This window comes from Prionailurus viverrinus, chromosome E3 (genome assembly GCF_022837055.1).
Source record: "Prionailurus viverrinus isolate Anna chromosome E3, UM_Priviv_1.0, whole genome shotgun sequence".
Taxonomy (NCBI): Eukaryota; Metazoa; Chordata; class Mammalia; order Carnivora; family Felidae; genus Prionailurus; species Prionailurus viverrinus.
In genome coordinates, this window is record NC_062576.1 from 26,699,849 (window position 1) to 26,712,818 (window position 12,970).

Consider the following 12,970-nt stretch of genomic DNA (forward strand, 5'->3'; position numbering starts at 1 on the left):
TATCTCTTCCCTAACCTTGCCAACTTTAAACCTCAAGCTTTACAACTGAATGGATTTGCAAAGAACGCGTAGTTCCACCTTTTTGATTTCTCTTTAACGACCAGAATCATCTTCATTAATAAGCACAGTGACTAGATCTTTATTACTCTATTATTCAACAGATGTCAAGGGAAGTCTGAATAATGTGCTGTGTTCAAAAAGGGAAAGGCAGTGGAGTGCAGATATGCAAATGACGATAAGCCAGCATTTCCCCCATAGGACCCAACACTGTTCTGCACACGATAGGCCCTCAACAAACCCTGACTCAGAAGGAGTATTCAAGCTTCAATACATTCCAAAGCTGAAGCTCTAGGAAACATACCTGATATTCCTGTAAGAAAAATTCCAACCCAAGTTTCAAGCAGATGGCAATGCATCAATGCTTTAGCCTCTGTTACCAACGGGGAGTATGCTGCCCTTAAATGAAAAGTGTTTTCTTTCCTTCTTAGGTATTAGGGAGCAGACCTATAAAAAGTGTCCTTCATAATGATGTTTGCTATTTATTCCAAGGGCATCGACTGTTTGATTTCTTTGTGACACTTGAGACCACAGGGCTTCTGTCATTTGCTAGATGTCCTGGAAAGGAAGTCGGTCCAAGACTACCGGTTCTCACCATTCTGATTTAAAAATATGAATGATTGGGGCGCCTGGGTGGCTCAGTTGGTTGAGCATCTGACTTTGGCTCAGGTCATGATCTTGCAGTTCGTGAGTTCGAGCCTCACATCGGGCTCTGTGCTGACAGCTCAGAGCCTGGAGCCTGCTGCAGATTCTGTGTCCCCCTATCTCTCTGCCCCACCCCTGCTTGTGCTCTCTTTCAAAAATGAATAAACATAAAAAAATTTTTTTTTAAATATGAACGATCACCAGCAAGAGCTGGGGGAGGCCCCGTAGCTTTGTCCTCCAGGAAGTCTGCAGTTCATGAGGGCCCTAGAAAACAGGGGCAATAAGCCCTCCTTCAAGGCAAATAATGCTGATGGGACTAACAAGGACTCCCTGGGCAAGCTGACAGCAGCTCAGCCTCCCTAGGAGCTGACGAAATATAACTGTAAACTCTCCACGGGTTGCACTTTTCTAAAGGAAAAGAGTTTCAAGTAGAAGCTTCATGGTGCTTTAAGAGAGAAAAAGGCTGGCGTGCCTGGATGGCTCAGTTGGTAAAGCGTCCGACTTTAGCCCAGGTCATGATCTCCTGGTTTGTGAGTTCGAGCCCTGCATCGGGTTCTGTGCTGACAGCACAGAGCCTGGAGCCTGCTTTGGATTCTGTGTCTTCCTCTCTCTCTGCCCTTGCCCTACGTGTGTCCTGTCTCTCAAAAATAAATAAACATTAAAAAAAATTTTTTTTTTAATTTAAGAGAGGAAAAAGTTAAGTGATTTACAATCGGGACCACCTCCTCCATCAGAGCAGCTCCAAGAAGAGGCTCTCGTAGCCTGTAGCCTTCCGTAGCTGACGACACTTATCAGCACCTCGCCCTGCCGGGCTGCCCCCACCACTCTCACCCTGCACCAACTCTTTAATGTAGGAAGGGAGAAACCAATAACACAATCCAATCCAAGACAAAAGGAAAGCAGACTTCAATTCAATGAAAAGCAACCTACCTACAGCCGAAATGCCTTGGGAGCCTCCTTCCCAGCAAAAACGGGAGAAATAATTAATTCTGAAAACCAGTTCATTTGTAAGAAGATAACCTTAAACGCCCCCTAATTAGAGTTATTAAGTGGATCTACTTTAAAATCAATTTTTGAGAGAAATCCTACAGCTGTGCTTTCTGTGGAAGAGCCGTGTTCTAAATTTAGCAGCTAACGAAGTCCTTCTTGTGGTGGCTCGTGAGATGCCGGGGAAGGAGAAGCCTACGTGAGTGTGTGAGCAGCCCGTGTGAGCGCCCAGTGACCCAGCGCGGCCTACCCGGCACAGATAGGCCCTCGCGTACACAGACACCAGCGGGTCTCCAATCCCTCGAATCATACACGTCAGTCGGGGCAGACATTCTGAAATCCCCCTGTTAGAAACAAAAAGAGGGCAGCATTATACCCCTTGGGAAAACTCTGTATCTTTTAAAATATAGATAAAGGTACATATGCTTCCTAAACGTAGTGGGGGGGGGGGGGGAACAATCCAATTTCAGAGACAAACCAAGGCCAAACTTTGCATTTTCCAAGGCAACCTAACAATAGTCTTTCTCTCTTGACACAATTCACTCACTGCTAAAGTCTTTACCATTTGCTCAGTGCTGGAGTCTAACCTTTACTTTTTTGCCTGTTTGAGGTCACATTTATTTTATTAACTTAACAGGTTTTGTCCCCCAGTTATTTTCCATCCACTGGCTACTCCTTGACCTTCTTGACATTCTCGCCATAGCTATTATTCCTCTGGCACTGACTTCCTATTCTGTGCCCCACTCCGTCCTGGCACCCAGTTCCTGGCACCTCAGGCTGCCATCAATGATCCCCATCACTGTGAACTGTGATTTACTTCTTTCTCCTGCAACATGGCACTTCCCTCTGCCTTGGGCATCATCCTCCCTGAACGGTGAGGCAAAACAACTATTTCTTTAGCACCAAGGTTATCCCCAACAACTATACCCAGGTGCCCTTAGATCCAAAAGAAACACCTTTGGTACATATTCCAAACTCAAACGACATCACTACCGAGCACCAACAGTCAGCCTCTGGCTTCAGGGAGTTTATTATCTGCATCAAACAACGCCTTAGGTAACCCAGAGCAACATGCAGCTCAGGGGCAAAGACTTTTGCTTCTGACATCAGCTTCATCACTGTCATCTGCAGCGCCAGCAAATACTGAGCTGAGCATGAGCCCGCTGTGGGCCAGTCATGCTCTCAACAAACCCTCCTAGACCTCTTCTTACAGACTTGTTCGCAGAGATGGAGGGCCAGAGATGCTAAATAACTTGCCAAGACCACACAGAGTCAGGATTCTCCCATGAGGTACTCAGCCAACTTCTCCTAGCTGGAGTCTTCTCTTCCATAAAACAGCAACAAAAATGCTCTCTTTGGGGCACCCGTGTGGCTCAGTCCATTTAGCATCCGACTTCGGCTCAGGTCATGGTCTCACGTTCATGAGTTCCAGCCCCACATCGGGCCCCTGCTGCTGTCCACACAGAGCCCGCTTGAGAATCTCTGTTCCCTTCTCTCTGCCCCTCCCCCATGTTGTGCTCTCACACACACGCTCTCTCAAAAATAAATTTTTAAAAGTATGAATAAATAAAATGTTCTACCTCAACAAGTTTCCATTTAGATGAGATGGGAAAATGTACAGAAGGTGCTTAGCACTAGATCTATTACATGCTAATTAACTACATGCTAAGGACTCGGCGAATGATAGCTATCATATTGCCATTAGTGTAAGTATGAGATTTCTTGGAAATGTTATGATTCTAGACATATCAGAAAAGCCTTACGTTTTGGAGAGGAACTTGTTACATTTCAGGATGGATGCTTCCACATAACTACAAAAACATTCCATTAAGGAAGACATTTTCCAGATGGCTTGTTCCCTATGGCAAAAAGACTGGACTACTCATGAACAGAACAGAGGCAGGACTTCAGGACAGGGAGGCACAATGGCTCTCACTAGTCCAGAGAACTAAGCTAACAGCTTGTGGCTTCCCTACTTGGTTTTCAAAGTTTCATACTTATTTAAAATAAATTTTGGAAAATGTTACAGGCTGATTCACAGTGGTGTGCTGAAGTTTAAGCTGCCTTTTGAGCATTTCCAATCAAGGCTTTATGGGGAAAGAGTGGACTTTAGCTAACCAAGATTCGTTTGTGTATAAGGTGAATTCTGTTCTTCAAAACTTGCATTTGTGCAGGGACCCTGACCCTGTTCCTTTCAAGTTTTTGAAACCAGGGAAAACACATAAAGATGAAACACTTTAATTGAGAGAATTAATGTGGGAATGTTCCTCTAGGAAACAAAAGCCTGGAACATGGCATCATATTCAAAGTAAGAAAACAGAACACCATTTGGGGAGAGAGGAGTCCAAAGGCTTCGACGATGTGGCTGGCCCTGGATTTTCAGGCTGGTAACTGTAACGGGACCAAATTTTCCACAGGAATTTCAGGGCGCCCCATCACATGGCTTCTATTAGTGGTGCAACTCTTTCAGCCTATCTTTAAAACCATCAGACAAAAAAAAAAGGATACAATCTCGGAATGAGTTCCCTGATGGAAGCAATCTTGAAAAACCAATTTAAGCATGTTTCTTTGGCCGTGTCATTGACATTCTCTGGAGAGAAGTGATCTGGAATGCAAAAACAATACCCATCAGCCCTGCTGTTTCTTCGGATCCGTTACAGCAGCAGGAGTCCTGAGATAGGAGAACGTTACAATGGAGCAGAAAGCGTGTCCTACCCAGTTCTCCTGGGTCTTTCCTTCCACTTATTAATACACAATCTGTGACAGTGAGAGCTTACACACGAGACTTTCTAAATGATGCTCAGAGTGCTTTACACATATCAGGTCACCTCATCGCCCCAATAGCCCTCCACGATACATACTTCCATTTTACTCTTTGATAGATGTGGAGACCAAGGCCCAGAGATGGTAAGGGCACACCGCAGGCCAAATGTGAGAGCTGCAGTTCGACTCAGGCTGTCTGGCTCCACAGCCTACATTCTTAGCCACCGCCTCTAACACAAGCCAGAGATTCTTGGTATACCCGCCAGTAACTATGACGATATGGTTGGGAATTCCAGATGATTTAGAAGCCTACAACTGTAATGTGGCATGTGATCCAAGTTTGTGCTCTGCGTATCACCTGGGCCAGACCTGCAGGTACACCAAGCGGCAAGGTGAGAAACCTGCCAGTTAGACTGACAGCTCAATACTCCCTCCAAGACTTGAGTCGTCTTGTGGCAAAACTGCCAGTTTCCCCCATTATCTGTGCTGTTCCTCTTCAGTAAGAGGCCTGGCCCTTTCCTGCTGGGCACACAGCCATCCCCACAGCTAGGTATGGCCACGCAACCAGCTTCTGGTCCCAGGATAGGAACAGTAGTGCAACTTCTAGGAAATGTCTTGAAGGGAACACCTCCACTCCTTCTTTCCTTCTGTCCGTCCTGCTGGATGGAATGCCACTGCGATGCCACAACCTGCATCACGACCTCGAGCCATGAGAGCGACAGGACACAAGTCAAGATCCTTGGCACCAGGCTGGCTGCCCCACCAGCCCTGACCTTGTTATTATTATTTTGAGTTTTCTGGAACTGGCACCCAAGCCTAGTCTTGACATGCATCTTAGTAAGGAATGGAAGAGAGTAGGGAACAAGGAAAACAATCAAAAACAACCTCTCCCCCCCCACACACACCACCCACCCCACAAACTCATCATGTGGCACTGGTTTCTTCTAGGGGCAGAAATTATTTCTTTTAGGGGCACCTGGGTGGTTCAGTTGGTTGAAAATCTGACTTCTGATTTTGGCTCAGATGATGATCTCAAGGTTCATGAGTTTGAGTCCCACGTTGGGCTCTGTGCTGACAGCACAGAACCTGCTTGGGATTCTCCCTCTCCCCACCTCCCCTCTTCTCTCTCTCAAAAGAAATAAACTTAAAATATATGATTTCTTCAAAATGATTTCCACATATTAGATCCCTATCCCACTGCTGGATATGCTTTATACTTTTAATATTTAATCAAAAGGGGGGCCGCATGGCTGGCTCAGTCGGTAGAGTGTGTAACCCTTGATTGGGAGGTGGGGAGCTGGACCCCCATGAGTGGTGTAAAGTTTACTAAATAAATAAATAAATAAGATTCAATCAAAAAGGGAGAAGTTAATCACTTTAGAATATAGCAAACGAACCCTAGCTTGCTGCCCTAATGCGCGCTGGGCACAGAATCACTTTCTGTCCCTGATTCTGCTTTCTGCAACTGAGTGGCACACGATTAGGGTGATCAAAATTCTGACAGAATCAGCAAAAAGATAAACCTCTAGGTACTTCGCCAGCAGAGAACAGTCACAACTCACAACTGCAGATATTCTGAAACTGCAATCTCAAGTATTTATCTATTTTTGGACATCATGGAATGCTTCATTCATTCAAGAACTATTCTCAGTGCCATTTCCAGAGGGAAAGGAAATTACCATTTTCCCTTTCCTGCCCTGAACTCGTGCACTTCAAGTAACTTTTCAAGTTCCAAGAGATCCAGACAGGAAAAGATAAGGGATATTCCTAAATTCATTTGTCAATCAGGCTCTGTGGAAAAAGGAGGGGTGGGATTCATTTCCCTTCATATGACCGACTGAATCATGGGACCTGAAACCCAAAAACAAAAATAAGTCTCTGCAGTCAACTAATAAAAACCCCTTACTCTACAGTTGAGGGAAAGGAGATCCAGAAAAGAGCTTCACCATAAGCCATTACCTACCAGCCCTGGCAAGAGCTTTCTCTGGTGAAGCCCAGGGCTGGACACTGGAGACCTCAGAGGCACAGAAAGGCAAGCTGTCCTGCATGTCCACATTGACTGCAAGCTAGACAATCGTCTGCAAATGCCAGTACAAAGAAATTAAGAAAAAACTATGTTATGCAGAACTTTAAAATCCTATAGTGAAGTGTGGCCCTGGCAGGCTCAGTCAGTAGAGCATGTGACTCTTGACCTTGGGTCCAAGCCCCACACTAAGTATAGTGTTGACTTACTTAATAAATAAAACCTTGTAGCAAAGTAGATCTTGCATTCCTAGACTTCATTTGCTCAACACAAATGTTTTAAGAACTAACTCAAAGCAGGAGTCTAGCCTCTAAGGAGGTAACAATACACAAGACAGACCCTGTCCTCATGAAACTTAGATTCCAGTGGTGGCAAAAACATAATGGGAAAAAAAAAATAAGCAAGCAAGCAAACATATCAGGTAATAGTCAATACCATGAAAGATATAAAACTAAGTATTAGAGAGTGACTTAGGGGTGCAGACTCATTAGGGTGGTCAGAGAAGGTTCTGCCAGAGTGGCATTTGAGCTGAGCCCTGAATTACATAAAAAGGAGCCAGCCATGTTTAAATGTGGATGGAATATATTCCAGAAAGAGGAAACACCAAGGGCAAAGGCCCTGAGGTAGATATGGTGTCTGGGAGGTCAAAGAAGAAAAAAAGCATGCCAATGTGGCGAGCAGGAAGAGGAGAAGCAGGCATTACAAGCCAGGTCACACTGGTTACAGCCTTGGTGAGCAGTCAGTTTTGTTTTTGTTTTTTTTCCTCTTTTTTTTTCTTTCTTTCTCTCTTTATTTAGAGAGAGAGATGGCATGAGCCAGGGGAGAGGGGGAAGGAGAGAGGGAGGGAGAAGGAGAAAGAGAAAGAGGGATGGAGAAAGGGGGGGGAGGGGGAGAGAGGGAGAGAGAGAGAGAGAGAGAGAGAAAGAGAGAGAGAGAGAAAGAGAGAGAGAGAGACAGAACCCCAAGTAGGTTCTGCACTGTCAGAGCAGAGCCCGATGCAGGGCTCAAGCTCACGAAACTGTGAGATCAGGACCTGAGCCGAAATCAAGAGTCATACCAACTTAACCAACTGAGCCACCCAGGTGCCCCAGGAGTCAGAGTTTTTCAAGGTGCAATGGAAAGTCCATGAAGGAGGTCTAAGCAGAGGAATAGCTTAACGGGGCACCATTTATACTTTAGCACTTGAGCTGAGACACGGAGAATGAATTCAGAATTTGGAAATCAATTCAGAGACTTCAATGTAACAAAGAGCAGAGAGTCTCCCTTCTGGTTCCCACTTATTTTTCTTTTATGGTGCTTCTTCCTTCAACCCTGAACTTCTGTGGATATTTCAGGAGGAGGGAGAAGTCTAGTTCTCTTTAATTTGCCAAGTCTCTACCCTAGCAGCAAGAGGTCCTTTTACATAACAGTGTTTATAGGGATGTCATCTTGGTACCCGCCTCCAAGGCCAGGTCAGTTAAGGACTCTGCTTACCCAGATGCAGCCTTCGGGGAAAAACCGAAGATGGGGATGCCCACAGCTGACGAGAACCACAACGCAATAAACCCAAGTTATTTCTCCCAAGATGGAAATAAAGTTCCTTTATCACTTCGAGTAGATGGTCTCTCCGTGAATGTGCTGGATTAAGAAATGTTGGGGGGAAAACCACCCCATCTAGTAGTACATACTTTCCATGACCCCAAAGGACACCGGCATCCTCCTCAACTCCTAAGAGGTACGCCTTAGTTAAAATTCCTGAAGGTGAAGGGCTCAAAAGTGAAATTCACCAGTCAGAACTTGATTCAAATGGAAAGAATGAGTACACATGCCACCAGATTTCTCTCTGCACATAATCTCTTTGGGCAGAATTCTGCACAGTAGATTTGAAAAGCTTTCTGCATAATTATTGTTAAAAGACATCCCCAAGATCACTGACATTTTTGAGAGAGATTTGCCCTTCTCTTTCAGGTTCTTGGAACCACAGAACACTACATGCAGATGAAGATTTTAACTGAAAGAAAAAATAAATAAATGAAGAAATTACTTGCATAAAGCAAAAACCTGGTTTGCATTGCTAAAGGTAAAAAAAAAACCAAAAAGGCATTGAGGAAGGAAGAGTTTTTAGTGATGTAAGTGCTAATTAATAAATTTAGACAAGGACTGGAAAAGAATAGGACAATAGCCTTTCATCTTGAACTTCTACGGTTTAGGGAGGGAGGAAGTTGTTAATAACTTTTCACGAATTGGCTCTAAAATGTTATTTGTATACTTAGTGAAAATTGGGAAGAAGGAAAATTACTGTAGTAGATGCAAACTCAAATACCTCTAGGGATTAGACAAGTAACATCTATGTTCTTAAAGGGTTAGGTGTACCATACAGGGTAGCAGAACATGTACCAAAAAGCATTTTCTTTTTCTTTTTATTTTTTTTACTGTATACTTGTTTTTGAGAGAGAGTGCGAGTGGGGTAGGGGCAGAGAGAGAGGGAGACAGAGGATCCAAAGCAGGCTCTGTGCTGAGGGCAGAGAGCCCGATGCGGGGCTGGAACTCACAAACTGTGAGATCATGACCTAAGCCAAAGTGGGACGCTTAACCGACTGAGCCACCCCAGTGCCCCTACCAAAAATTATTTTTAAAAATACTGTTGTGGGGGCGCCTGGCTGGCTCAGTCAGCAGAGCGTGTGACTCTTCATCTCAGGGTTCTGAGTTTGAGCCCGACATTGAGTGGAGAGATTACTTAAAAATAAAATCTTAAGGGGTGCGTGGGGGGCTCAGTTGGTGAAACATCCCACTTTGCCTCAGGTTGTGATCCTGCAGTTCCTGTGTTCGAGCTCCGTATTGCGGTCTGTGCTGACAGCTCAGAGCCTGGAGCCTGCTTCAGATTCTGTGTCTCCCTCTCTCTGCCCCTCCCCTACACGTACTCAGTCTCTCTCTCAAAAATAAACATTTGAAGCAGTTTTTTTAGGAAAAAAATAAAATCTTAAAAAGAATTGTTTTTAATGTTCATTTTTGACAGGGGTAGGGGAAGAGAGGGAGGGAGACAGAATCCAAAGCAAGAGCCAGGCTCTGAGCTGTCAGCACAGAGCCTGATGTGGGGCTCGAACTCACCAATGGTGAGATCATGACCTGAGCGGAAGTCAGACGCTTAAGTGACTGAGCCACCCAGGCGCCCCAAAAATAAAATAAAGTCTTAAAAAAAAAATACTACTGTCGCCAAACAACACGTCTATTTGGGTTTAATTCTGCCTACAAGCATGCATCTGTCGCTGCTGGTATAGTGTATAAGTTGGCAAGTATCAATTAAGTAAGTGCACCCACATTTCCCAAATCCTTAAAGTTGACAGAGAAGAGAAGGCCTTTGCACTCTGGCTGGCCCCTGCCTACCTCTCCAGGCTCACCACCTCCCAATCTTGAGACGCCCTAGAATATGGGAGGAGCTGATAAAAACATACAGCTGTGATGTGGTGAAGGGGAGGGTCTAAAACGGCACCTTGCAATGGAAATATCATGTAAGCCATGTTCCAAGAGATAAAACAAGTGAAATTTAAAAAAAAAAATTTTTTTTTAATGTTTATTTATTTTTGAGAGAGAGAGAGAGTGCGCGCGCGCATGAGCAGGGGGAGGGGCAAAGAGAGAGGGAGACACAGAATTGGAAACAGACTCCAGGCTCTGAGCTGTCAGCATAGAGCCAGATGCGGGGCTCAAACTCACAAACCATTAGATATGACCTGAGCTGAAGTCGGACGCTTAACCGACTGAGCCACCCAGGTGCCCCAAAACAAGTGAAATTTTAATACAATACTTCATTTAACCCAATTCATCCAAAATGTCATTTCAACATGTCATCAATTTAAAAAAATCATTAGTGAGATACTTCCTGGTCTTTTGTTTGTATTAAGTCTCTGAAATCCAGTGTATTTTTCTGTTAATGCTTAGCTATTTATTTTCAGAGAAAGAGAAGCAGAGTGATTCCCATGCAGGCTCCAAGCTGTCTGCACAGAGCCCGACGCAGGGCTCAATCTCACAAACTGCGATATCATGACCTGAGCCAAAATCCAGAGTCAGTTGCTTAACCAAGACTGAGCCATCCAGGCGCCCCCAAGTGTATTGTTAATATACACGGCATGCCTCAGTTTGGACTGGCCAGGTCTCAAGTGCCCCATGTGACCCGTGGCCACCATCTTGGACAGTGCAGATTCAGTATAAGAGCAAGGCTCCCACTAGCTGGTGGCAGGGCCGCATGCAAGTCCCTGGCTCTTCCCCGTGGGTTTGATCATCTGACACAAGATGACTCTTAGAACCCCACAGGTCTCTTCTTCCTGAGAAATAACTGCATTAAATCATTTTAAAATAACAGATAACACAGACGGATGAAAGAAAGGATAAGTGAACAGGTCAATTATGGGTTGCTGTCACTAATGCCATCATCTGGCCGAGACCAGGCAGAGTTGGAGCAGGCTCATTATCTTAATTTGTATGGATGAGAAGGTTTCCTTACAGCAGCTCTAAAAACATTTATGTGATAAAAGAGGTTCCTAATCAAGTTGTCCCATTATAACCTCCTGAGAATGTAAAATGGATTGGCAATAAATTTAATGCAAACATCACTTAAGCACCAATTGTAAATTCAAAGCATCTGTAATTATTGATTTATTTGTCATTGTTCTTTAATATATATAAACTTGGTTTCTGCAACTTGCTTCTTGGGAACATTATGTAGGAAAAAATGCCAAGCAGCAAAGGAATTCAAATTGCTATAAAAGTTCAGCTGGGTGGCTCAGTAGCGCCTAACTCTTGACTTCAGCTCAGGTTGTAGTCTCACAGTTCATGGGATCAAGCCCTCTGACTCTGTGCTGACAACGCAGAGCCTGCTTGGGATTCTCCCTCTCCTCTCTCTCTGCTCCTACCCCACATGCATGTGCTAGCACACTCTTTCTCTCTCTCTCAAAATAAATAAACACTAAAAAAAAAAAAAAAAAAAAAAAAAAAAAAAAAATTCACTTAAATCTAGATGTAATACCTTTTCGGTCTCCTAGATTCAAATTACTTGCCCAAAATTCTTAGTTGGGCCATTTGAAAACCTTCTAGTGTTTTTAGGAAACGGAGATGGTCAGAAATCTGTAGAGGTGTTTTTTCTACTTTTAACACATCAAACACAAAAGAAATCTTATACTGAGTTCAATAAATCCTGACTTGATGTAAGCCTTCTAATCACAACTCCAGGGCAGAATGACAGAAGCAGAAAAGCTTCAACATCACCTGGTAAGACGCTGCGGTTATCCACACACATGGAGAAGATGCGCTCGTACACGAGCTTTCCTGGGGAGAGAAGGACATAAGGGGTTAGCATCGCACTCCTCAGGAGCAAACACGAAATAAACATTTGTTAATTAGGGGCACAGAGATGGCATCGCTCAGAGTGCTTCAATTCGTGATAATATGCTGCCACCTAGTGGGACAAACGTTGAGCCCCATTTCTTTTTGTTTTTAATAAAATGAGGGAAGCTTTTTACTTTCTGAGATCCAGGAAAGTAATCCTTCTCCCCTTAGAGAGGGAAATGTAGGGCCAAAGGGACCTTAGGCACCTCCATTCACTCGATAAATAGGCAACAGTCCACGTTTTATTTCTAAGGCAGAGGCTGCAAATGGGCAGCCAGGGATCCATTCCATTTGGCCCACAACACAAAGTGCTTTAACATTTTTTAATTAGTTGCCAACAGGTAAAAACTTTCATTTACATGAAAAACCCGATTTCCTGCCTCTTCGCAAATGATCTACCAAAAATGGCCCACATCCCTATAGGATAAAAATGAGCTAAAACAGATTAGCAGCTGCCCCTTCAAATGGTGTATACACTACCCAGTTTGCCCCAGTCTCCACCACTCTGTGCCTCTCAGCAACTGCCTGCTTCACTCATTTGTGTGATCTGCCCGTTTGACATTCAACTACCGAGTGCTACGAGAGTAGAAATCTGTGTCTGTTTTGTTCATGGGTATATCCCCAGGACTAGATGAGTGCCTGGCATACTGTCGAGGCTCCATTTTTCTTAGATGCATAAATGAATGTATTTCAGGTGATGTGGGTCACAGGTCCGCTGCGACTATTCAAATCTGTTGTCCCTCAAAAGCGATCACAGACAATGTGCCAACAGCTGTGGTTGTGTTTCAATAATAATAAAACTTTACTCACAAAAACAAGTGGGCAGGGTAGACTTAGTCTACAAGCCACCCCCTAATCTAGCACTAAAAGCTTTATTTATTCTGTGTATTTTGGAAAATGCTATCCATATCCAAGGGATAAAAATTACACTTCTATTCATTTCCCAGAGACTCCCAAACCACCTTTAATGTTCAAAGTATTTCCCTGAGTTCATGTGTTTGTTTTTTTACACACCCCCCCATAACCCTGTTGTTCAGGGCACCAAAGAACCACACATCCTGTCCATACACGGAAAAAGAGACAGGAAATTCTAAGAACATGAAATCCAATGACTTCACCAAGAAATGACACAAGGCT

At 44.1% G+C, this 12,970-nt stretch overlaps 1 protein-coding gene across 3 annotated transcripts in view; it reads right to left on the minus strand.

Annotated features, from left to right (window-relative positions):
* Nucleotides 1-12,970, minus strand: part of VPS35L (VPS35 endosomal protein sorting factor like) — a 117,873-nt gene that overhangs the window by 68,147 nt on the left and 36,756 nt on the right. For all 3 annotated transcript variants that reach the window (XM_047838329.1, XM_047838328.1, XM_047838327.1), the window contains exons 9-12: nt 11,714-11,773; nt 4,198-4,294; nt 3,453-3,500; nt 1,940-2,033 (exon numbers count right to left, since the gene is read on the minus strand). In XM_047838329.1, the coding sequence (XP_047694285.1) occupies nt 1,940-2,033; nt 3,453-3,500; nt 4,198-4,294; nt 11,714-11,773 (299 nt within the window). The remainder of the gene's footprint in view (nt 1-1,939; nt 2,034-3,452; nt 3,501-4,197; nt 4,295-11,713; nt 11,774-12,970) is intronic.